Source organism: Dipteris shenzhenensis, chromosome 7 (genome assembly GCF_047967505.1).
Source record: "Dipteris shenzhenensis isolate YYH24624 ecotype China chromosome 7, Dip_SZ_1.0, whole genome shotgun sequence".
NCBI lineage: Eukaryota > Viridiplantae > Streptophyta > Polypodiopsida > Gleicheniales > Dipteridaceae > Dipteris > Dipteris shenzhenensis.
In genome coordinates this window covers 22,635,986-22,662,626 of record NC_141602.1, presented here as the reverse complement: position 1 = coordinate 22,662,626, position 26,641 = coordinate 22,635,986, and the positions used below count along the sequence as shown (strand labels likewise).

Here is a 26,641-nt window from a genome sequence, read left to right as displayed (position 1 = left end):
TACAACACAAAAAGGTGATTCTAGCTGGACAGCATAGGCCTTACAATTGCAAACTCTGTCACCCTTTTAGCAAACAAAGACCGAAAATTGATCATCAGAGTAGTTGTAAGTTTGGTTGCTTAAAAGCTATGGAAATCCTCATTATGTGTGAGAGAATACAGCTCCTCAAAAATTATATGGAGTAAAATCAAACTCGTCCCATAAATCACTCCGATCAAGCTGTGCCAAGATGTCATCCAATGAAGGAGATGCATCTGTCTCGTGTCCCAGAGAAACCTGCTGGTCTAGAATATCCCGATGGGAATCCTCAAATACAGCTTGGTTAGCTCTAGACATATTAGAGTCCATTCTCATCTGGACTACTTGCCCTGCACCTGCATTCCTATGTGCCCCACTTCCAAAATTAACTGCACTGTCCTCAAGTTGCACATCATAAGACTCTGACCTACATGAAGGTTCGATTGCAGATAGCACACTGTTCTCAGAAGCCAGTGAAACATTTACCTGTTCACAATGGCTCTGAATTTCCTTAGAAGATCCTCCCCCCCCAGTGTCATCTGAAAGAAGTTTTGAAAGAACACCCTACATCAACAATGGGGGGTTGCAAGACGCAAATCAAAGAGAGAATATGAATTAATATGAGGTGACAATACTAGCTAAGCTACAAAGACAAAGACAAAACCATGAATTATGATTGACTTTTGGCTTTCAACTAGCTGTTCTATGACTGCGCCAGGTAGAATCAACCTGAAATAAAACTGTCAGCAATATTAGCCCTTTGAAGTGAACCAATCTCTGGCATGTTTGATCTACACGCACCTTGCATCATGTGTTGCTCCCTCTCTCTTTGCTCTGAAAGACCATTGTATAAATAATCTCGCAAAGTCACCAGTTCATTGCCTGTGAAATTATTAAATGAGATTGCAAAAGACTGTGTTGGACCTCTATGAGTCAACCCACCCAATCTCTCAACTGGATCCCTTGGGCCACTGCCAGTAGCTTCAGAAGCAACCGTGCTCATTGCTTGAGTTTGTTTCTGGGCAGTCCCAGGTCTATTGAGTGGTATCTGAGTGCTATTGTGTATGGATGACTGTCTAGTAAAACCTTGTGATGTAACTGCACTGGACGCCTCATGTCCATTAGCTACATTCGCCAGAAGTCTGCCTGGGCTTCCATTATCAGCACCAAATATGTTTGTTTTTGCCATGCTGTTCTGATTTACAGCATTGTTGCTGCATTGGTTTGTAAGCCTCCGCCTGTCTGATGGCAATGATCCTACACTTACAGTTCTAGCTGAAGAGGAGCCTACAGTCACAGGGGGTGTAGATGGAAGCATCGTTCTGGAAAAACTTGGAGCATTAGTCGTTACCGGAACATAAGGCCTCAATTGATTGGGCAGGTAACTTCCACCACTTGACCAGTCTGAATCAGAAGGGAGAGCAGGGAAAAAAATTGAACCCGGGAAAACACTGTTCATAGAACTGCTGAACCCACTTGAAGTAACAGCCGTGCCAGGCAGTGATTGACTATGGCTCCTTGGATGAATTCTGGATCTCCCTCGTCTTGGGGGTAGAGGGTGGGATATGGCATTTCTTGATGGGGGAGAGGGTTTGCTGATGTTCCGAAGTATCTTCCACTTCTCCTCTTTGTCAAAAGCATGGCAATGATCATTGCCTTGTTTTCCTTGACCCCAAAACAAGCAAGGGGCAAGTGTATCACATACATAGCAATGGCACTGCACAAAACAGGACAGGATCAATGAGCAGTCTCCTTAAACTAGAGTCCAACATACGGAGATTGTAGATGGTGATGTGAAACAAAATCTCATCCGTGTCGGGCAAAACACAACCACATTCAAGAATTCAAAGACACTAAGAGCATGTGTTCAAATCTCAGCTCAAACTAAATGTCAAGAAGCAATCATCCATATAACAAGTATGTAGCTTTTGCACAACCTTCTTCAAATCAGAGCTTATTGATACACATCATATTTAGCAAATTGGCAGCCGTTTCACTTTGATGCCACCAGCAGACTTCAATCAACTAGAATATCGATACCATTACATCCTGACAAATTCTGTCAATTTTACATTAGTTGACACCGTCCAGTGTGACCTAGAAGATTCCCAATTCTAACCATTATCCTGGCTATATGAATCAAGCTGAAAAAATAGACCATAGAACACAAGACCATGGAGAGAATAGTAGCAGAAAACAAAAAAATAATATGACCAATTTCTTAAGTGCACCAGCCTACATACCAGTAGCAGAAATTTTATTTCGGCTTGATAGACACCCAAAGAGTTAGGATCCCAACACATACTGAAGTTGTCAGACAACGAGTGACTGTAATATCATTCTCAAATTTTCCAAACAAGGGGGAAAAGAAAAAGATTTGACTGGATTGAAGATTCTAGTAAGAAAAGGTTCTAACGGCAATAATTGACTGAGGCAGTCCCAGATACACCACCACAAACAGGCTGTCAGAATGATCAGCAAGAATTGATATACTTCAAAAAGGTACCAAATCATATCTGTTTGGGGAAGTAAGTGAAACTCGAAGCTAATGCTAGCTTCTTCTCACATTAGCTATTATGAAGCAAAACATAACGCTGAACCCAAATCTGGATTTTGGCATATGTAAGCTCCTCGTAGTTGACCATTTTGGTCATAATGTCTGTTTAATTAGCCTAGAAAAGTTTGTGAAATTAATGTAGAAAAGTGCTGAGCTAGAAGGTATATACACACACACACCCACACTTTTTTTTACTTCCTTTTCTTTTCTTTTCTTTTGGGGTGCGGGGCCGGGTGGGGGGGGGGGGGGGGGGGGGGGTTTGAAATCCATTTGCTATTATATTACAAGAAGCTTTCCAGAAGGAGGGGAGATGCTGCTACAAAATCAGAAATCTCATTGTATGACAAGTTAGCAGGATAATCCAAAACCCAAGCATGCAGACAATCATAAAATGATTGCCGCTGCAAAGATGTCCGGAAGAAGGGATACTTGGCAAGGGAAAGGTCACCAAAACCCCTCCTTCCATAGAGTCCATAGTGCTCAATAGTATACCCATGTAAAGAAAAGATAATATCCTTGGCGGACAGAGTGGATCCCAAACAACCAGAAAAGCTTGCCAAAGCAAGCACCAAAGAAGCATGCCTGGAATCGCTGTTGCAAAAGAACAAGAGGTCATGAGTGTGAGGGCACTGCCAAAAAAGATGAGACATTGAGAAGTATGAGTCAGAGACCAAATGCGAGCGAACACCCAAGGCGGAGGGAGCAAAACCTTATACAAGGTTGCAGCTGTGACATCTGCCAACAACGACAACCGACAAGCAGGATCATCTAATTGAGGGACCCAATCTTTCAGACAGTCTATAATCTCAAGATGTGGTACTGAGTGAAAATCATAAATCATCTGAGATAATAAATGCCAAAGGGTCTCTAATGCTGTCCCAAGCCAAACTTTCTGGCTGTAGCAGGGAAAGATAACACCATGCCATCATCTAACACATCATCCACAAGGCGTATGCCTTTCAACCAAATAAAATAGGCTCTTGTAAGGCCAAAGGAAGCGCAAAAACCTATGATTAATGAAGGCACTCCACCTACAAAAAGTTTCCATGCAAAGTATCCCTGTCATCCCATTGAAGATGAGAAAGTATATGATCCAGTCAGAAAGCATGCGAGAGACAAACGGACAGCCTTTATATCCAAGGAGAAAGTCTCCAATGAGCAGGCTGCCTGTGACCAAAGGCATCTGTGGTCAAATGCAAAAGCAAGTTCTTCATCATATACACCCATGGCTGATCATCTTGCATAAACTGAAGCATCATTTTCCCCTCATGTCCAGAACATGCACATGCAGGATATTCAATCCTCCATGCATTTTCAGTGAGCAAAGATGCTCCACCAAAAGTAACCAGACAGCTTTATGGCCATGATGTCATCCCCAAAAAAGCTCCATAATACTAGACATGAATCTAGAGATGTCCTGCTTAGCAAACATCATAAAGGGCAACTAAAATCGCATATAGGCAACCATGATAGAGACAATACGGAAACGGACATGCGGTGGCCAAGTAGCCAACTTTCAATACTCCAATTTCTTTTTTAGCTTTGTGAGCACCCAGTCCATTTGCTGACGGCAAGTAACTGTCCACCCCAAAACGGTAACCAAGCTGACGCACCCAATCCATTTGCTGACAGCGAGTAACGGTCCACCCCAAAGGCTAACCAAGCTGATGCACCAACTGCGTAGGTAAAACAATCTACCCACGCCATAAAATATAATGCCAACCCAATGCTTTCATGGTCTGCGAGACAAAATCCCAGTGTATGTATCAAAAGCTTTAGCAATATCCACTTGCAACAAGAGAACATCTTGCTTAGTATACTTAGCAATAGATAATATGTCACTAGATAGAATGGCGGTAACTTTAGTATCTTGATAAAGCCAATAAATAACATGTTGCATTTTCCCCCAAAATCCCAATGCTTTCATGATCTCGAGGTAAAATCCCATTGTACCGTATCAAAAGATTTAGAAATATCCACTTGCAACAAGAGAACATCCTATTTAGTATACTTAGCATATATATATACATTTGTAAGACTAGAATATATCCGATCGTACAAACTTTTGTTCTAAAGTCCAAAAATCTACACAGAAAACAAAAGAGAAGAAAAAAGAGGTAACAATTTAAAAAAAAAAACAAAAGGAAGACATACTTAGCAAGCAAAGCAACACTTATGTCATCATCACTGCTTGGGCATAAGCAGCTATACTGTGTTACGACTCGTAGAGTCTCTTGGGCAAACTCAGTGGTTACTAAAATACATCAAATAAACAAAACAAAAAAAACACAAGAAATAAAGAAGAAAGGAAGATGGCATTTGTTGAGATTCCCAAGCATGATTTATCAAGTATAAACATGCTAGTGAAATGGAATCCGATTCCATAAAAATGCTAGTGAAATGGCATCCCATTATTGCAAAAAGAACTCCAAAGTGAGACCCTCTTTGTTAGAGATCAGCCAACAGAGGGTATGCACAGCGGAAGACTAATAGAATAGCCCAGAAGCTCACACAATGTGTGTGGTGAGAGGAATCACAAACTTCTTAAACTTTCACAAACTTCTTAAACTTATGTGCTTCAAATAGATGTGAAGACTCAACAATAGACAATGATCCATCCAGATATAGAAGCTACCAAAAGAATATATATTTCCATCCAAAGCTATGGACACAATGCAAAAGAGATAGATCCAAAGTCCCACCAAAGTGTGGTCCTTTGATCTTACCACAAGGTGCTTCTACTATCTACTGGATATCTCTAGAACATTGAGCCCGCGTGCTCCACCTCGAGCATATGTAGACTCTTCGTCCAGATCCTTTCCACCTTGCTGTGCGGAAGCCAGCTTAGGTGGGCAGCTCCTTGAGCTCAGTCTGCAGCCCTATGTCAGCCTCCTTCTCCTGTGTGTAGGTCCAAGGGAGGGCTTTCTGCTGCTCCTGTCTGCTCCAAAACTGCTGCTACAAGTGATAATCTATAAGCCCCAAAGAGGGCCCTTTTATAGGAGCTCCAAGCCCCTTGGAATGTGGGCCAACTAGGCCGTACTGCTGGCCGACCAGAGCCGACTTGGTTGGCTGCCCCTACCAGCTCAACCAGGGCCCTATATATAGGGCTTTCACTTGCCCTTCCAGGCTGTTGCCATGCCCCACCTCCTGCTGTACTTATGGGCCTTCCACTGCTGCTGGTCCTGCCTCTGTTCAGGGCTCTTCCAGCCCCTAAACCAGGCACAAACCTTACCTCCAGCCATAGCCCTTTGGATCTGCAGGTGCTCCATCACAGACATGTCTCTCCATACAGGGCCGTACAATGGCATCTTCTGTCCCGGATCTGATCCATGCCCACATGGCAGTCATTATCCTGCCCCTGTGTCTCTTTTCTGGGCACATGTTCCCCTAGGTCTCCCTCCCCCACGCTCTCCTCATTTGGAGGCTTACAGATGGGGAGGTGACCTTTCCAACACCCCCTCTCACCGACACATCTCGGCCCAATGCCAACAAGTCGATGATGTTGCCCCATCAGCTCCCATGATGAAACCCTCTGACATAATCCGGTGTTGATTCCGGTTCCTGGCTTTTCAACCAGTGGCTCCTACTCTTCCATGTCCGGTCCTCCACAAGCAAACCATCCTAGTACACAGGTCCATCCACAGTAGCACCCGTTTGCACCACCACCTTCAGTCACGCTCCCGCCTTCGAACTTGAGCAATCCAAATGCCATGATCTTCCAGTTGTCCCCCTCATAATGAGTGAACAACCTAGAGTCTTCTAAGCACTATGCTCTAAGGGTCTGTTTCAACCCGTCCTTCTTTTGGCAAGGTCCACAACAAAAGAACCATCTCGAGAAATGAATATTTCTAGATAACCTGGACCACAAACTCTCACTGAGCTCTCAAGCAAGTACTCTTTTGGCTTCAGACCACCTTGCCCACCATCTTCCAGCAATCTGTGTCTGAGATTTGAAGAAGCACCCACACTTCCCCTTCTACCTTCGAAGAAGGCCCATTCCTTCCAATCTCGCATTACCTGAGACATATGAAGAGCAGATTCTCTCCACAGCATGCTATAAAGGCTTAAACTAGGAACATCAAGTACATACCAGATCGTCGTACTACATGTGTGCTTGCTCTGAAAGCAAACCATGCAATTCATCGAGGCACATACCAATAACTTATCATTGTCCCCTTCTAAATTACAACAACCATCTGAACATGAAACCCTAGGGCATGGCATAGCAACTTGGTTGACAAAGGAATGACATGCTTTTCCCATTGAGATGGTCTAACCGATAAGGTAGACTAACTATCACTCACCTAGACATTCAAAACTCTCCCACTCACCACACGTGTTCCGTCTGGAGTCAGTATGGGAGACCATTGCCAACATTACCCCCTCAAATATCTCGGTAACATAATGCAGTTTAGATGGGAGGACATCAAACTCAGCCTATAGCCACCATCATCAACCTTTGGGAAGATATATAGACCCTGCGCACCACCCCGAAGCAAGGCATAGAGGGATGTAGAAAGTATTAAAATGGCAGCGGAAGATGCAAACAAACTGAAGCTACAGAACCAAACAGAGAACACTAGAGACAACAAGATGTGCCACAAACAGATCTGCTGTAACTCAGCCCATAAACCAGGGCAGCAACTGAAATACAAAGTATCCTGAACAGGATGTGAAACAGGAGCTGCTGAAGGGGCTGCACTGAAGCAGAGGAAGGGGGCACAAGGAGGCTGCAGAGGGGCTGAACTGAAGCAGAGAATAGGGCACAAGGAGGCTGCAGTCTGAGAGCACAGAGGCTTGAGGAGCCTGAAGCGAGGAGGCAGGGGCCTGGGAGGGAGGAGGCTAGAGGAGCCTGAACCGAGGAGGCAGGAGCCTGGAAATGAGGAGGCTGAAGGAGCCTGGGGCGAAGAGGCAGGAACCTTGGAACGAGGGGACTGAAGAAGCCTGGAGCGAGGAGGCAGGAGCCCGGAAAGAGGAGGGATCTGCTGAGGGAGCGTGGGCATCCAACAGGGCAGCTGAGGGGGGCTCAGGTAGGGACTGCCAGGAGCAGGCTTGAAGACTGAAGCCTTGAGGAGCTGCTGGAGGGAGTCAATTAAATGAGGAAGAGGGGAGGGCCCTTATATAGGGAAGGCCAGGAGGGTCGGTCAGTTAGCCTAGACCTGATGAAGGTATGAAGCTGTCCTTCATGAAAAAGATAAAGATTGGGATCAGCCAGAGAGCGATGAAGCCCTTGGCGGCAGAAGAAGGTATCAATACGCTGATTCCAGGCCATAGGAGCTTGCTTGAGACCGTAGAGGGCTTTGCGAAGGCGACAGACCATGGAAGGAGAACGAGAATTAATGAAGCCGGGTGGCTGATCCACATATACCTCTTCTTGAAGATCACCATTCAAAAACGCAGATTTGACGTCCATTTGAAAAATGGGCCACTGATGGTGGGCAGCAAGAGCAAGGATCGTTCGGATGGTGCTCATCCGGGCGGTAGGTGCAAAGGTCTCCCCATAGTCGATGCCGGGTCGTTGGGCATAGCCTTTAGCCACCAGCCGAGCTTTATACTTGTCGACAGAACCATCAGAGGCGTACTTTGTTTTGAATATCCACCGGACACCGATTACGGAACGGTGTGAGGGACGAGGAACAAGGTCCCAGGTATGGTTCCGAAGAAGAGCATGAATTTCCGCTTCCATAGCCTGTTTCCAATGAGGCTGGGCCAGAGCCTGAGGAACGGTAGTGGGCTCGCGAGTGGCGAGGATGCGAGACATAAGGGCGTAATTGACATGGAGGGGATCAAAAGAGGACGGTGGGGGGTGGCGATGAGAGCGTCGAGGCCCATCATCAGGGTGTGGTTCGGAGTAGGGGTCCTCAAGACCGGAGGAGCGGAGAGTATCAATGAGCCATCGCGGAACACGTACCGAGCGGGGTTCCAAAGGAGGAGCAGACGAGGGTGGAGCCGGAGAAGAAGGCGGAGGAGAGAGAATAGGAGGTGATGTAACGGGGGACGAGGCAGGTGGAGGGATCGAGGGCTCCGGGGCATCGGACGGATCTCCAAGAACAGGAAGAGAGTCGGAGGATGGCGGAAGGACCTGCTCGTCAAAAAGGACATCCCTGCTCACGGAGATAATGCGGCGGCGAGGATCATATAGGCGATATCCAGTGGAGACGGAGTTGTAGCCTACGAACAAGAGCTTGTGGGACTTAGGATCAAGCTTTCCACGATCAGATTTAGGAATATGAACATAAGCATCACAGCCAAATACCCGAAAATGAGAAACATCGGGCTTAGATCCATAGTAAGCCTGATAAGGGGTCATGCCTGGAACTGCTGATGTTGGAGAGCGGTTAAGAGTATGGATCGCGGTCATCATGGCCTCGGCCCAGAGGGACTGAGGGAGTTGACTGTGAGTCAGCATGGTCCGAGCCATTTCCACGCCGGTACGATGTTTACGTTCAACCACGCCATTAACAGAAGGGGTACCTGTGTTGGCAAATTCCCGTTTGACACCATGACTACTCAAGAACCGATCAAACTCGAGAGAGGTGAACTCACCACCCTTATCAGCACGAAGAATTTTGAGCGAGTGGTTGGATTCCTTTTCCACCAGGGCCAGCCAAGTCTGGAAACGACTGAAAGCCAGATCCTTGTGGGAAAGAAAATAGATCCAAGAATAGCGACTGAAGTCATCAACCAGGAGCATGTAGTACGAGGCTCCCCCCAGTGACATAATCTGCATAGGGCCACATAGGACGAGGTGAACAAGACCAAGCGGAACGGTGGCACGGCGAGAGGCATGATGGGCGAACGGCTCGCGATGTTGTTTGCCCAATATACAAGAGGGACAGAGACCTTGGCGAGTGCCAACGTTAGGGAGGCCGATGACAAGCTGATCACGGAAAGCACGATGGAGAGCATCAATGTGTAGATGACCAAACCGATAGTGCCAAAGGTCGCCAAGAGAGGTGCCTGTAAGGGAGGGAAGGGCGACAAGCTTGTAGATACCATTAGTAGAATGGCCGGTCCAAACCGGCTGTCCGGTAGCACGATCGCGGATGGTAACAGAGGCCGCTTCAAACTCAACCTTCATATTGTTTTGACAAATCTGATGAACCGAAAGGAGATGAAAGCCGAGAGACGGAACATCAAGAGAGCCCTCTGAATGAACAGGAATAGAGTGCTTGTCGCCGATGCAGACCCGACCAGAATGAGGGGTGAGATCCTGGAGCAGCGAGGAGGAGGGGGTCATATGCCGAGAGGCCCCACTATCAACAATCCATTCACGAGCATCGGAACTATGGAGAGCCAATGACTCTACTGCAGGAAGGGGTCCCGAATTCAAGAGCTCAAGGTGAACAAATGCAGGAGTGGGGTTAAGGGAAGCATCAGCCGCAGCGGCCATGGGTGCGTCAGCTCGTTTGTGTTTGCGGTAGGGACAATTGCGCCAATAATGGCCAGGAGTGCCACAGTGATTGCAGTTACCTTTGGGAGCAGGACGGTCACTGGAGGGATCTGAAGAAGATGAGTTAGTGGCAGAGGACGGGGCATTCTTGGATCGAGGTTTGGGACGGTGGGCCACAAGAGCCTCAGAAGAACCATCAGAGGTTTTAATGAACTGTTCCTCCTGATCCATCATCATGGGGACAAGTTCCTCCCAAGTGATGGTGCTGAGGCGGCCAGAGGTAATAAGAGAAGAATAGAATGCTGCATATCGACTGTCAGTAATAACATGAGATAAGAGAGTAATAGCCATATCTTCGGAGGAGATAGCCTTGCCTGCATGGAGGATGTCCTGATGCATGCTCTGCATTTTATTGATGTGGTCCCGTATGGAAGGGGAAGTAGCCGGATCGAGGCGGCGAAGCTGAACTTCCAAGAAGATACGTTTCATGGGAGTGACACGAAGGTACATGCCATCAAGGAATTCCCAAATAGCACGTGCAGAAGTAAAGTGCTTGATATGATTGAGAACCCCTGGTTGACAATTGAGAAAGATGAACGAGCGTACACGAGCATTCAATTTGTCCCAGATAAGAGAAGCATGTGGATCCTCCTCAGGAGACGGACGAGGGATCCCGGGATCAACAAACTCGGCAAGATCATAAGATTCCAATACAGACGCCATCTGAATTTTCCAAAGGGAATAGTTGGTCCCATCTAACTGCCGAGCATCTGGAAATGTAGGAAGAGTGGGGATGCGTACAGGCTTGTCAGACTCTTGAAGGAAACTGGACATAGGGGGAACACGAAGATCCGGAGCAGAATCCTCTGTTTCATCAGCCATGACTGAAACCAGGGAGTGGACAGCAACCAAGGGCTGAAGAGAACGGGGCTGGTGAGCAGATCGAAATCTAGAACGGGGCTGCCGACAGGCAGCAAAAAAAAATATATAGGGGAAGAAGAGAGCTCGGTAGTCAGCGGGAAAGAGAGTTGCCGACAAGCTTCTTCAACTTCATCAATACAGGAGCGCCAAGATCAGAGAGTATTCTGGTGCTCTGATACCATATTAAAATGGCAGCGGAAGATGCAAACAAACTGAAGCTACAGAACCAAACAGAGAACACTAGAGACAACAAGATGTGCCACAAACAGATCTGCTGTAACTCAGCCCATAAACCAGGGCAGCAACTGAAATACAAAGTATCCTGAACAGGATGTGAAACAGGAGCTGCTGAAGGGGCTGCACTGAAGCAGAGGAAGGGGGCACAAGGAGGCTGCAGAGGGGCTGAACTGAAGCAGAGAATAGGGCACAAGGAGGCTGCAGTCTGAGAGCATAGAGGCTTGAGGAGCCTGAAGCGAGGAGGCAGGGGCCTGGGAGCGAGGAGGCTAGAGGAGCCTGAACCGAGGAGGCAGGAGCCTGGAAATGAGGAGGCTGAAGGAGCCTGGGGCGAAGAGGCAGGAACCTTGGAACGAGGGGACTGAAGAAGCCTGGAGCGAGGAGGCAGGAGCCCGGAAAGAGGAGGGATCTGCTGAGGGAGCGTGGGCATCCAACAGGGCAGCTGAGGGGGGCTCAGGTAGGGACTGCCAGGAGCAGGCTTGAAGACTGGAGCCTTGAGGAGCTGCTGGAGGGAGTCAATTAAATGAGGAAGAGGGGAGGGCCCTTATATAGGGAAGGCCAAGAGGGTCAGTCAGTTAGCCTAGACCCACCAGCCTGGTCGGTCAGCCAACTGGGCCGACCAGCTGGTCGGCCAGAGGCTGGTCGGCCAGGACCAGGTCCGCCAGGGGCTGGTCGGCCAGCCTACCCCCTCTGGCCCCCTTGCTGCGTGGGAGCTGGTCGGCCAGTCTACCCTGGAGATGGCAATCTCAACAGAAAGACCGCCAAAAGGCGGGAATATTTCTACAAGGCATGTCTTGCAAGCATGTTGTACACTCATGGATCAAGAAATCCATTGGTTGCATAGCCCTTCACCCTAGTTGTTGGCACCTGTTTCCAAGATATTGTACGCAGTGAGCTGGAATCCTGGGAAGCACGTTGCAATAGGAGCCGGCTGCCCTTTTTTGATTGGCCAAATTACTCAACCATCAAGTATTTTACTCATTTCTTAGGGGGGGGGTGGGGGGGTGTCTGTGTGTGTGTCTGTGTGTCTTTGAAAAGCATAGGAACCAAATGACAGAGATTTAACTCCCTGTAGGCCCACATCTCAATGTCAGACATCATCACTGTGACTTCTAGATCGGCATATCTTACCCCAGTAACACATGAAGATGTCACCAAGAATAGTCGTTTGATTGCCACATTAGCTTTGGCTTTTGTGTCACCATCTGAATCTGAGTCGAACTCCTCGTTTTTCTGATCCTTTGCAATCCTTTGCAAAATGGCCTGGCATGTCACAATAGAAGCACTTCTTCTTCTGCTTCCTCTTCTTGGAAGTGTCCTCGTCATCTCCAAAGTCATCCTTCTTGGGCTTAGGCTTGCCCTTTCCTTTGCCAGCATTATCCTTTGCCAACAACGCCTTGTCATTGTTATCTTCGATGTAGAGCTTCTTCCTAGCTTCTTCCTGGAGCAGTAATGGACCCAACTCCTCACAAGTTAGAGGTTTGGTCCTCTGTCCTGCTGTCATAGTCGTAACCAAGCTTTTGAAACTCGAAGGTAGCCTCTTCAGTACCATCAAGGCTAACTGGCACGAGTCCACCTTCTAATTAACCGATGCTAGTTGATCCCTCCCCACCTTGACCTTCGTCAAGTGGTCATGTACCGAATCTCCCTCATCTATATCCAAGTTGCAGAGCTGATGTTGAAGAAGCAAGATCCGAGATGTATTATCTATCTCGTACAAATCCTTTAGAATGACCTACATCTCTCTATTGACATGTCGATCATCTAGATGTGAGGAAGGACAGAGTCCGCCATAGTCCCTATGATCAATGACAAGGCGTGGGTATCTCTATCTTCCCAAGCTTCGAGTTCCTCGCCCTCTACCGGTATAAGTATCATGCCCTTGTTGTCCACCACATCCTATGGTTTCGCCTCCGTTCCCAATGTGAGTTTCCACAGTTTCTGAGCCACTAAATGACTCCGGATAGGATAGTTAGTCCAGTCTAGTTTCCCAGACTCTCCAAAGTTAGGAATGGTGAAAAAAAGAACTCGATTGGGATAGAAGGAAGGGAGAGAAGGGGCTGAAGAGGCCTCTGCTTGCTGCTAAACCACACAACAAAATGGAAAAGCAAACTCAACCTTCTGTAGACCAGAACTCTGTACGCACCTGACTGAACCTGAGTCACCCTCCTCCTCACAAGAGCACTATCCTCCAGTCATGGAAGTCGATTCCCAAGAGCTTTTGAATCAAGGTCGTCCTTCAACAAGGTAGGGGCCTTTAGGATCCCACACTTGTGAGCCTCCTACTTGGGCTCTGATACCATGTTAGAAATACGAGGATAGAATCTCTCACTCCGATCTCAGCTCATACAACACTCAGAAACCTCTTGATAGATGATCACACATATACTATGAAACCTCGCTGGAACAGCACATGAGAGAGAGAGAGAGAGAGAGAGAGAGAGAGAGAGAGAGAGAGACTCAAACTATATTCTTCCACAAAGTGTGGGATAAACAAGCTCCAGATGAGCACAAAGTAGGCAGCAAGGGTGCTGTCCAAAACTGCTGAGTATCTCAGAGAACTCCTCTCTCAACGAACACTGCCCATGGGTAGAGGCTTCAGTCCAGTGGATGAAGGAATGGAGTGAGGTGATCTTTATATAGGCCCTGTCCAGGGCTCACAAAACGGACCAGCAAGGGGTCGGCCCCTTGCCTGCATGGCCGAACTGTAGGGAGCCCTTTTCTAGGCAATGGGGCGCCCCTTTCTAGGCAGTAGGTCGGCTCAAAAGGCCGACCAGCAGCTGACCAAGCCGACTTGGCCTGGCCTATAAACCATTTTGGCCTGACCAGGCGCAAGCCTTACCTCCAGCCATCACCCTTTCGATCTGCAGGTGTCGCCTCTTGTCTGCCACCTTCCTGGCCATGTCCAAGCTCCATCATAGATGTGTCTCTCTTGTATAGGGATGTACAATGGCGTCTTCTGTCCCGGATCTGATCCATGCCCACATGGCAGTCATTATCCTGCCCATGTGTCTCTTTTTTGGGCACATCCCTAGGTCTCCCTTCCTCCTTTGGGGGCTTACAGATGGGGAGGTGATCTTTCCAACACTCTTAACCTGAAGATTCAACAAGAACGAATTTCATCTTTCAATTCATTATCCTTGAAAGGAGCCTCAATTTGCATAGCATCACAAGGTAAGAGAATGGGACCGACATGTAGGAAAGTCCTTGTCTTGCACCCCTAACGGCATGTGACGGGGAAATAGCTGTACCAAACTGTCGGAACACATGCTTGAGCGAGTGGTGCCCAGGAAATGTGTCCAACTCCCATTTGAGTTTTTAACCCAGCAAATATTTTCAGTTTGCCTTTATAATGCAAGATTTTTAATAAATCCTTAGAGGAGCAACCCTTATCAGAGAAAGCCCTTTGCCTTGCCTTGGTTTCCCAATTTTGAATTTTTCTATTGGCATTGCATTGCAAGAAATGCCTAGCCTAACACACTGAAGTGGCTTCAGCCTGACAAAATCCCTGAAATGACTGATTTCAGTCAGGCCTGACATGCACTCCTAGCCTTGGTAGCATCCTACCTGAGAGTATGAATGTAATTCTTATCATATTCATGGATTACATGTTGCATACGATTAACAAAAGCAACACAAGCATAATCAACACCAATGTGACGATGTACCCAAAGTGGAGCTATGGCTACTGCATCAGACCTTTGTAAGGATCATGCTGTAAATAACTATTCAGCCTCTTGTCTGCGAGCTGATCATTTTGCACTTCATAAAAGCCAGCTTTAACCATAATGGACATGGTCTGAATGTGGAATGCATAGTCAGACCACATATGACAGGTAAATGCATTATATTAATGTGCTGCGTGCATTTAGCATAAAATGACAGTCTGCTGAAAAAGGAGCCAATCAAAGAACGATTCATAGACTCAAAAATCCTAACCTAGTGCGAGTCTTGCAACAGTTTAAAATGCATATTCGTCAATCTCCTCATCACATTCTGCTATGCATAATCCGACAGTTTCTTTAAAGAGATCTTTCAAAACTACCTTTAACAGTATCTTGTTGACAAAGGTCATACCACTAACATACCAATTGCAAATGTAGCAACAAGCTTTGTCACGAGGGCGTGAGATTCTGATAATTTAATTAGTAGGGTTTTATGTGTGACAGCCTAAGCCCTAGAGTGATAAAAAGGCTAACCTTGTGAATTAATCCCTAGGGCCAAGGGCCAAGGTTGTGAATTAATTCCTAGGGCCAAGGGCCAAGGTTGTAAATTAGATCTTAGGGCCAAGGGCCAAGGTTGTAAATTAGATCCTAGGGCCAAGGGCCAAGGTTGTAAATTAATTCCTAAGGCCAAGGGCCAAGGGGTTAAAAGCGGAAAAAATCCTTTGGAGTAAAGCAGAGCTTTTCAGGGCCACATGGCACAAGTGATTTTGGGCAAGTGATTTTTGGCAAAGCAAGAAAGCAGTGAAAGTAAAGCTTTCCCAACAAGTTTAAAAGAACAGGCAAGGCTCTCCTTCTCAGAGTGCGATTTGTTCCAGGATAGCTCCCACTCCAATTCCAGGTGCCCTGCTCCAGCTCCCTTACAGTTTCAGCTTCCAGATCTCCACGCAACCCTTCTACTGACCTCCACACAGCCATTCTCTCTCTAGTCGCAATCTTGGGCAGCTCTCTTCATCTCTGTCGCCAGCTTCCATCATCTTCTCTCCCAGACGCATTCTTCTGCTCCCTTTCTGCTATCCTTTCCCCAATCGCATGCTCTTGTTCTGACCTCGGAGACTGTCTGGAGTGGATCGTGGAGTTTTCCAACTGCCAATATCTGAATCGTTGCTGTTTGGAGCTATCTGGAGTGCCACTCTTCAATTCGTTGCATCAAAGATCTTCAGTTTGCAGCCGAACCTGTCAGGAGGAGTTTGCCACTATTTCGCACTGTTTTGCTGAGGATTTCAGCATCCTGTACTAGCCTGGACCAACCAGGGGTAGCAGACAATGTTCTCCTTGACCAGAAGAGCCAACCTTTGCAATCGCAATTTTCAGCCAGGCGATGTTCTTGCAGTTTTTCAGTTACTGCTTTGTCCAGAGATCTTGCCAGATGCCCAGGGACAGTTAGGGATTCATGTCCTTCAGTTCGCAAGTTGTGTCGAGATTGGGGGAAGGTTCGAGACCAGACCTGTTTGATTTTCTTTGACCTCGGAGCTTGCGCCAACTTCATCTCACCCGAGCTAGCAGGTAATCTAGGTATTCATGCCGAGGAGATGGGCCCACTCTGTGAAGCAAATATGGCTAGCCCTGAGTTCACTTCTACTATTACTTTGGTCATTGGGAAGCTTCGCTTGCAGATTCATAACTACATGGACTCCGAGGAATTTTATATCATGCCCTTGTCTGGGTGTGACATTTTGTTGGGTATACCTCGGTGCTACAGGCTAAAGTCATCGGGGAAGAAAACACATTTTGGATGTAAAACTCAAAGGGGAATTTGTTCCTGTTGTATCGGCTTCGGCCATTTCTTCGATAATGAAAAAGAATCTTTCTACTTAGTTGATTTTTGCAAAAGAAATTCCACCAAATCAAGCTAAGTCTCAGCTTTCTGGGCTGGAAAAAGCTAGGACAGATTTTCTTTATGAGTTTATAGATTGTTTTTTTGAGTCTTTGCCTGGAAAGTTACAACCAAAAAGACTAGAGGATCATCCGATTGATATAATTCCAAACAGTACCCCGCCTAACAAGCCACCATACAGAGTAAGTGCAGCCCAGCAAGAAGAGATTATGAGCCAGGTGAATGATTTACTTCAGAAAGGACTCATAAGGCCAAGTTTCTCTCCTTTCTGTTCCCCAGTTTTGTTAGTACAAAAGAAGGATGGATCTTGGAGAACGTGCATTGACTACCGTGCAATCAACAAGATCAATATCAAGAACAGGTTTCTCATTCCTCATATTGATGATGTTCTGGATAAGGTTGGAAGGCTCTGCCATGTTCAGCCGAACTGACTTGAAGAGCGGATATCATCAGATTCGCATCCGGCTAGAAGATGTGCACAAGACAACTTTTCGGAACAGTTTTGGATTGTATGAGAATCTCATTATGCCATTTGGTTTGACTAATGCTCCGGCCACGTTTAATCGGATGATGGATAGGATTTTCCGAAATTATAGGGCCTTTGTTGGTACATTCTTTAACAACATCATCGTGTTTTCAAAGAACGAGGAGGAGAATAAGAAACATTTCGCTATTGTATTCCGAGAGTTGCAGAAGCATCAGTTGGTTATCAATGCCAAGAAGAGTGAGTTCTTCATGTCAGAGATCCACTTTCTTGGGCACATCTCAAAATAATGGAGTCAAGATGGACCCTGCCAAGGTAGAAGCAATCCGTTCTTGGCCACGGCTCAAGAATGTTCATGAGGTACGGAGCTTTCTCGGTTTATGCTCCTACTACAGATGGTTTATCAGGTATTTTGCTGAGATTGCATGCTTTGCAAAAGAAAGAGATGTCTTTTCGGTGGACTAAGAAGGAAAACTCAGCTTTTGAGAAGCTGAAAGAAAAGTTGTGTTCAAATCCATGCTAATCCTTCCAGATCTTCAGAAACCCTTCGTTGTTCAGTGTGATGCCTGTGGCAACAGCATTAGGAGGCGTTTTGATGCAGGACGTTCGGCAACCAGATGAGATGAGTTTAAGCATCTATGAGAAAGAGATGCTTGCTATAATTCATGCCTTGTCCATGTGGAAGCCCTATTTGCTTGGTGCTGATTTTTATGTACAAACAGATCATTCTTCCTTGCGCTACTTCCTTACTCAGAGGAAGTTATCAAAGAAGCATATGAGGTGGGCAAACTTCTTGTCTATGTTCCATTTTCAGATTATTCATGTACCGGGCAAGAAGAATGCGGTAGCTGATGCCTTATCCAGGAGACCAGTGCCTGATGCAGTTTCCAAGAAGCCTCAAGTCTCAGCAGTAACTATTGTTTATCATAAGAGTTGGATGCTATGAAGGAACAATATGCACAGGATGATGATTTCACAAGGATATTTGACCATCTCATTGATGGACAGAAGCATGATCATTATACTCTCAAGGAAGGTTTTCTTTTAATGCATGGTCGCCTTTGTGTCACGAAGCAGTAGAGGCTAAAGATTCTTACAGAAAGTCATGCTCCACCGTATGCAGGCCACACAGGTATTGAGGCCACGGTGAAGGCTGTTGAACATTTCTTTTACTGGCCAGCTTTGAGACGAGATGTGGAGGCATTTATTCGGACATGCTAGAAGGTTAAGTATGACCAGCAGAAGACACCGGGATTGTTACAACCGTTGCCCATTCCTGATAGACCTTGGCAAAGTATTGCTATGGACTTTGTCTTTGATCTTCCAAGTACACCATCAGGTCATGATGGGATTTGGACCATTATTTGCAAGTTTAGCAAGCGAGCCCACTTTATTCCAGTGAGAAAGAAGACTTCAACTGATCAGATGACAAAATTGTTCCTAGGCAATATCTTTCGGTTACATGGTATACCAGAGTCTATTGTTAGTGACAGGGATCCACGGATGACGAGTTTTTTCTGGAGAGGGCTTTTCGCGAATGTCTATACAACTCTCGAGTTCTCATCCTCCTTTCATCCATAGACTAACGGTGAGTCAGAGAAAGGTAATGATACAATACTAGATCTTTTGAAGTGCTATGTTTTAGAGCGTAAGGCAAAATGGGAGCAGTATCTGCCACTTGTGGAGTTCGCTTATAACAATACTATTCATAGTGCAGCTGGTAAAGCACCTTTCGAGATTGTGGAAGGGAGTAGAAAAGTTCCACCCATTTTGCATACTAAGGATAAGATCTTTGAGGCAAACAGGTATGTGGAAAGTTTGAATGAGGCTTACAAAAAAGTCAAGATAGCTCTTGAGACGACTTGGGAGAAGCAAAAGAGAGCAGCTGATCGCCATAGGCGAGAGTTCATCTTCAAGGAAGGTGATTGGGTTCTGTTGCGCTTCCATAAAGCGAGACTTCGGAACAAGAAGGGTAAGGAAAGATTGTACGTCAAGTTGAATATGCATTACTATGGGCCTTTCCAGGTTTCGAAGAAGATAAGTGATGTAGCTTACAGGTTGAAGCTACCAGATGATGGGAAGATCCATAATGCCTTCCATGTTAGTCTGTTAAAGCCGTTCCACTGTGATGTTCCAGAGGACTTGCCTCGTGAGGAACAACCTCAAGTTGAAGAAGAGGATGAAATTCTGGTACTAGAGCAGATTGTGGCACATTCAGAACGCAAGATTAGAGGTAGAGTTTCCCATCGCTACCTAGTTAAGTTTCGCAACTATTCAGCGTTGCATGCGATGTGAATGGAAGAGGGTGCACTCGCAGAATACCCTACAGTTTTGCAGCTCTACCTAGATGCTTTCCAGTTGGAGCCGACTCTCGTTTAGGCTCCCTCGGGCTCAGTAGAGCACAGGTCTGGAGCATTGCCTGATGCTTAGGAGGGAGGTAGCGCTTCCCCTCCCTTAGTTCAGACAGCTCATCTGATGTCATGAGGTTGCTTGGTGAAACTTTTATGTCTAACCTGAGGTACTGCTTGCTGACAGTATTTTTGCCGCAGGGCCTAGGATTGGTGTACTAGTCACTATCAGATATGCCTTCAGGTTTTTGGCATGATTGTTTATGTATGATTGGTTATGTGCACCTCTACCATATCATATGTATCTGTTGTTATCTGTTATTTCTGTTCGGACACATCTCTCTTTTGGATCCAGAGATATTTGATGTTTAATCCGAACATCTGTTGTTCTTTTCAGATCATGTTATGTATGTGCTGTTTACTTGTCATGTTAAGTTTTCTTTTTACCACTTGATTTCACTTGGACAGCAAATGGGGCCATTTGCTGGGTTTCCAAGAGGGAGGGGCGTGAGATTCTGATAATTTAATTTGTAGGGTTTTAAGTGTGGCAGCCTAAGCCCTAGAGTGGTAAAAAGTCTAACCTTGTGAATTAATCCCTAGGGCCAAGGGCCAAGGTTGTGAGTTAATTCCTAGGGCCAAGGGCCAAGGTTGTGAATTAATTCCTAGGGCCAAGGCTGTAAATTAATTCCTAGGGCCAAGGGCCAAGGGGCAAGTGGTTAGATGGGGCAAAAATCCTTTGCATTAAAGCAGAGCTTTTCAGGGCCACATGGCACAAGTGATTTTGGGCAAGTGATATTTTGCAAAGCAAGAAAGCAGTGAAAGTAAAGCTTTCCCAACAGGTTTAAAAGAACAGGCAAGGCTCTCCTTCTCAAAGTGCGATTTATTACAAGACAGCTCCCACTCCAGTTCCAGGCGCCCTGCTCTAGCTCCCTTATAGTTCCACCTTCCAGATCTCCATGCAACCCTTCTATTGGCCTTTCACACGGCCATTCTCTCTCTAGTCGTAATCTTGGGCAGCTCTATTCATCTCTGTCGCCAGCTTCCATCATCTTCTCTCCCAGATGCATGCTTCTGCTATCCTTTCCCCCAATCGCATGCTCATGTTCTGACCTGGGAGACTGTCTCGAGTGGATCGTGGAGTTTTCAACTGCTAGTATCTGAATCGTTGCTGTTTGGAGTTATTTGGAGGTGCCAGTCTTCAGTTCGTTGCATCAGAGAGCTTCAGTTTGCAGCGCACCTGTCAGGAAGAGTTTGCAACTATTTCGCATCAGTTCGGGACTGTTTTGCTGAGGATTTCAGCATCCTGTTGCTAGCCTAGACCAGCCAGGGGTACCAGACAGTGTTCTCGTTGATCAGAAGAGCCAACCTTTGCAATCACAATTTTCAGCCAGGCGATGTTCTTGCAGTTTTTCAGTTACTGCTTTGTCCAGAGATCTTGCCAGATGCCAAGGGACAGTTAGGGTTTGCTGTCCTTCAGTTCGCAGTTTATCTGGGCAGTTGTCAGCAGTTGTTCTTGATGCCCTTCATCTGTTTGAGCTTGCCCTGAGGTCCTACCCTGGATTGCTAGGGTTTTGCACAAGGTTTCTGTTAACAGTATTCACTGATTGATCTCTCAGATATTGGCCAGGCTATGGCTCTGTTGTAAAGTTGATCTCTCTGATAATATTAAAGAACCGCAAGGGGCGCCACGTTTTGGGGTCAATATGGTGTCAAGTGTGACCCCGGGGCAATCTAGCTCTGGGATTGTTGTTCAATGTTTCTTTCTTGCAAATCTGAATTTTCTTAGTGGCTGTAACTTCAGTTAATTGCTCATTAATTGTATCTACCACCCTTTGGGGGTTCTGAAGGCCGGCGACAAGCTCATTCTTGAAATCCTCCCAATTATTAATTTGCAGGTATGATGCCCAATGTGCATCTTGGCAAACATTCCTCCACCACGTGAGGGCTGAATCCTCTAAATGAAGAGCTCCAAACTGAATCTTCCCCAGGATATAGCTTGAACTCCAATTAGTAAGCAACTCTCTAGCTCAGTAGGAGATCCAGTTTCATCTCTGAACTTCTACAAAACAATCCCCTCTTTGAAGTTTGTCTGCAACCAATCTTGAGGTTCTATTATCTTACCTTAAATGTAAGCGTAGTTTCATTATACTGAGCAAAGGTTAAAGCCATTCTTATCTCAAGGACAAGAGCATTATATTCCTGCAGCAAAGTCTCACCCCTTTTCTAAGGCCACCTCTCTCACCATTGATTGGACTGAATCAATAGACTCCTTTCTTGCCATGGGATTTCCGAAATTCCCCGTGAGCAATATTCATCTTACATGAAGTGCTTGGCTGCCTTGTTTCGCTCTGAATGCCATGGAGGTAAACCCTAATAAATTCCTGTTGGGTTTGACCATTAGGTGGATTGTATCTTAAATCCTAAAGAAAATCTTTTCCTTCCATCTAAGCGTAGCTGTCTTGGGCTATCCTTTATCATAAGCCTCACTGCAAATCATCACTGGAACAGTCATCAGAGTCCGGGCTCATAGCCTTCTTTTCCTTGGAATTCAGATTCCTCTTCGGTTTTCCTAACTCATGCTCAATACCCTTAACTTAAGACTTGATAACCCCAATCTCCTTACACCCACCGGTCCACTCATCTTCTGCACCTCTTGAGAGAAAAAACCAATAGAACTCTTTAGATCAAAGTTGCTAGATCCACTGAATGGAATGCAATAGTTGGAGAATGACTGGGACTTTGGCAACGAAATAAAAGGGAATTGGTTCCAGGTAGAGGGATGGAAACATGAGTACAAGACCTCAACACAGACTGATGGCTGTTAAATCTATGCCAAGGAATGATGACTCCAAGATGGAGACGCAGATGGGCTTAAAGATTCGTGAGTAGGCTGTGGATCAATCAAGTGTGGAGATTGGCTGAAATTGTTAGTTTCGATTGGTCCCAAGACAAGCACTCTTATATTAGCTTGTGGCTGCAGGTAGACTCCGTTAAGCAGCCTCATCCGGTTCTCCTCTCAGAACACCTTGATTCACAGCCCCTCCACATATATCTTCCTGCTGTTCCCTTGCCAAATACTTCTGACCCCTTTGTCAACCCATTTCAGAGACCAAAAGAGTCGAGGTAATTGCTGAAAATGACCGTAAATTGAGATAAAAGCCACTCGGTTGCCTAGAATAACTCTCTGAATATCACAGTAGCCTTCAGTGCCATTAAGATCAGATAATAGCCATTTGCCCCAAATTTCTGCCTGGCTTATAAGCTGTTTGGACTGTCAAGGTTCAAATCTTGAGTGCTTCTTTCTCCACACCCAATGGACATCCTGCAGCAATCAAATTGCACTATTGAGTAGTTTATGGCTATTTGCCTCAATACCCCCCCCCCCCCCCCCAAAAAAAAATTCTGTAATAACTTGAGGTCCAAATATGAGTCAAATTTGTGAAAACCTTGTACACCTTGAACTACGCCATAGGAACATACATTAGGAGGCTGGAATGACTTGGATGGAAATTAATGCATTTGCTTCAATTCAACGATGTCGTCTGCAAGGATAGTATTGACAGATCAGATATAAAGCTGAACAAATCAAATCAAATCAAATCACACCTAGGCCGGCTTTCCAGACAGCAAGGCAGAAGAGATCCTTCGGACAGAGAGTCTACATACGCTCAGTGGAGCACACCGGCTCAGAGATCTAGAGGTGCCAGGCATATAGTAGAACCTTTCGGTATTGTATCTTGTCCAGTTTGTGGAGAGACGGAAATATATAAGAGTTGCTTCTATATTGTCTTTGAGCACAGTCTATTTGCTAGTTTGCACACACAAAAATGGTTGTGAAGTACACAGGTTGATGAAGCTTGATTCCATAGTGAAACAATTCCGTGTGTAATTCCTGGGCTATCTGTCAGTCTTCCGCTGCAGGATACCCTCTGGTGAGATTTCATTTTCGAACAAAGAGTCAAAGGAAGATTCGCGCATATAGTAAAGATTTCATAATCATGTGCTTCAGGACATTTTAACAAGATAAATCTTATATACACTCGCACTCTAGGTGGCTATCATAGCACGAGTCCATGACAAAGGTGAACATAGTTAATGAGGGGAGATAGAAGGAAAAGTGAGCGACGGACAAAGTGAAAGAGGAAGAGAGAGGGGAGGGGAGGGGAAGAGAGAGAGAGAGAGAGAGAGAGAGAAAGAGTAGGGTGCCAGGGCAGGCATCAAATGCCATTTCATTCATTGGTGAGTTAGGCTAGTGTATGTGGTGGATCCTTCAATGAGGGATTACAGCCATACACAGGCTCTTTGGTTGTGCAAAGAACAGCCATCATTCTTCTGCAGGTTGGGGGTGAGCCTTGGTGGTGATGGGGAAATACCAGTCTCAGGAAGATTCAAGACCATTAGCATATGGTAAGCTTTCATAAACATGTTCGCCAGGACATTTGACCATGAGAAGGCTTATATACACTCCCGCTTTAGGCACCTATAGTACAGGGGAAGCTAAGGACTTCACAGGGGTGGAGAAGATAGCAATATGGGGAGATAGAGGAAAACAGAGAGAGGGAGAAAGGGAAAGGGGAGGTCGGTAAGAAGGGAGAGAGACTAGGGTGCAGAGAGGATTTTAATCCTAAAATTTAAAAGTCAATCGTTGTAATAGTGTGCACAGATGATGGGGGGTGGGAGCGGGGGCGACTGCTATAGGGAAAAACAGTAGATGCAGTAGACTACAGCAGGCGCAAGCCAGCAGATGGCAGCAGGCATAGAGGCTGCCACATGGCACGGCAGCAGCACAGCAAGAAAGGGGTTCAGTCAGCCAGTCTGTCTAAGAGAAGCGATTCAGCCACAGGTGAGAGTAAAATCAAAGGTTATAAAAAGGCCTGTCTTCGACCATTTCAGCATCGACCCATAGCAACCTCAAGTGCCCTCAAAGAAGCAGCAATAGCAGCTAGCATAAGCAGCCAGCAGCACAGCGGTACAGGCCTTGGCCCCACAGCCACAGGAGCAGGATTCACAGGTGCCTTCAATGGTACATATGCAATCGGGTTTCAGTGGAGAGCTCAGCCCACATGGGCAGCCATTATGGATCCCTTTTGTATTCAGTGTGGACGCTCCCACTGCATCTAAGCAATATCACATATTCTCGACAGAAGGGGGCAATTACAATCCAAATTTGCATGTCTCCTTAATGTTTGATGCCATCTCTGCTGTATTTGGACACGTAGCCATAAGCCTGCTTCAGACGAGAGGATATACTAGAATGGTTAGAAAAATCGCAAATGGCAGTCAGTATCTTATTTAGTTTATTAGCTTATTAAGTCCCAAATGATGGAAAATGTGCAACTCTGAGTGGATCAAAACGGATCACGTCCCTAATACGTTGTAATGTTGCATGCTCAGCACGGATGCCTGAGACTGCCCTCCCTGATAGATCCCGCAATCAAAGCTATGAATGTGCAGCTTTAGCTATGATCCATTTTGTAGGATACCGGCAGGATAACTGCTAAGAGGATAACTGCAGGATAACGCCTAAGCCATCCGACATTTGACTTTTAATATGAACGTCCTTTTAAAAAACCTTCTCAGCTGGCCTCCCTACATTATGTGCGCAATTCCTAGGCATCCAGTCTACCTATATTTGGGACTAGTGGTCAAGAGTAGACAAGACTGAAAATAAAGCAAGCAACAACAATAAGCAGGGAAAGACAAACCTGTTCACAAAAGCTCGCATGAGAGGTGGTTTTAAAGGGAAATTTCGCACAAAGATATCTAGCATGAGGATAATCTCTGCAGGCAACCTGAAACGAGAGAAAATATTAGATTGCCTTCGAATCACTAAGCTTGTTAAACCAGTACATACTCTGCATCATTGAGTCCTATATTCACCAAAATTCTGGTTCTATTAGATAAATAAAGCAGAGACAAGAGAAAGAAGCCTACAGGTCCACTCTCGCCTATCACCGCAAGATCATCTGCTTCATTTGCTTGAGAATCCACGGGGCGCACACTCTTTTCCGGGTCATGATCCAAAATACAGCAATCCTCATCACCTGTCTTCCTTGGAAACTTAATTTCCTCCAAGAAAAACAGCGTACTATTGACTGCTGTGCTTCTCTCCATAGTTCGTCCTTCAGAACAGTGCGATTTTTCTATTAAAACGACGTCATTGTCCGCACTTGAATGCAGGGACGCCATTCTTCTCTTGTGTGATGCTGGGAACCGCGACCGCCTCGAATCTTCAATACTTAATACACCATCTTCCTCTTCCTCGTCGGAGGAAGAAGAAATTTCAAGTATCGGATGTCCTGATTTTGTGAGCATAATTGAGGACAAGCAGAATCCAATGTCAAATATGTAGCAAGTGTTTTGCTACCCGTGCAATCTCCTCCTCGATCTCTAAGGCGAATGATTAGAGGGAATCTGGACCCATGAGCTCCTGGAGAGCCTTCAAAAGAGTAGCAAATGGAACTTGAGGGAAGGGCACACCATAACCGGACAAAAGAAAAATTCTTTCAACCAGAAGCAAAATATGAATCGCCCACCTCGGAGATTCTTCCGCTGTAGAGCTTCCAAGCATCGATTAGCCTCCGGTGGCTCATGCATGTTCAAGGGCGAGTCTTAATTTACAAGCAACAGAGATTCTGCACAGCGACCGTGGAGGAACTCCCAGATTCATTTCACGGACGCCCTCATTCGCTCTGACGAAACACAATAGGTTGGCGATCCCACAGCCCGAAATCGGCATGAAGCCACTGCTGGTGTGGATGATACAAGGAACAAGATAAAGTCAAGACATTTGAAGACATGCTATGCTTGATCATGCATGTCTTATGGGGGGAGAGAGAGAAAGGGAGAGAGACATATATATATATATATATATATATATAGAGAGAGAGAGAGAGAGAGAGAGAGAGAGAGAAGAATCAAAGATTCTCCTTGTTTTATAAAATACCGATAAAGAGCCTCAGCGGACTCGGCGACCAAGTGTGGGTGCGAGAGTCAGTAAAGAGCCGCTTGGTCGCCGCTTCACCAACCAATGAGCACATGAGGGGCAGAGTGTGCTTACAGATTGCCCAAGCAAACATTTTGACATGGTGCTCACTCTAGACCCATCAAAATGAAATTCTTGGGGG

General features: G+C 46.0%; 1 protein-coding gene across 13 annotated transcripts; it reads right to left on the bottom strand.

Moving 5' to 3' along the window:
* LOC147900112 (uncharacterized) lies at positions 1-26,334 on the bottom strand. 13 transcript variants are annotated; one of them, XM_087377104.1, is made up of 5 exons: positions 25,449-26,334; positions 25,220-25,306; positions 961-1,735; positions 748-852; positions 1-557 (listed from the first exon to the last, which is right to left on the bottom strand). In XM_087377104.1, the coding sequence occupies exons 1-5, from the start codon at positions 25,827-25,829 to the stop codon at positions 166-168; spliced, it is 1,740 nt and encodes a 579-aa protein (XP_087233230.1). In that variant the 5' UTR covers positions 25,830-26,334; the 3' UTR covers positions 1-165. The 13 variants fall into 13 exon arrangements, with proteins under 13 accessions (XP_087233230.1, XP_087233231.1, XP_087233228.1 ...); XM_087377105.1 differs by having other exon boundaries at positions 820-852; XM_087377102.1 differs by having other exon boundaries at positions 748-1,735; positions 25,449-25,953; positions 26,051-26,334.
* Between the last annotated feature and the right edge of the window lie 307 nt (positions 26,335-26,641).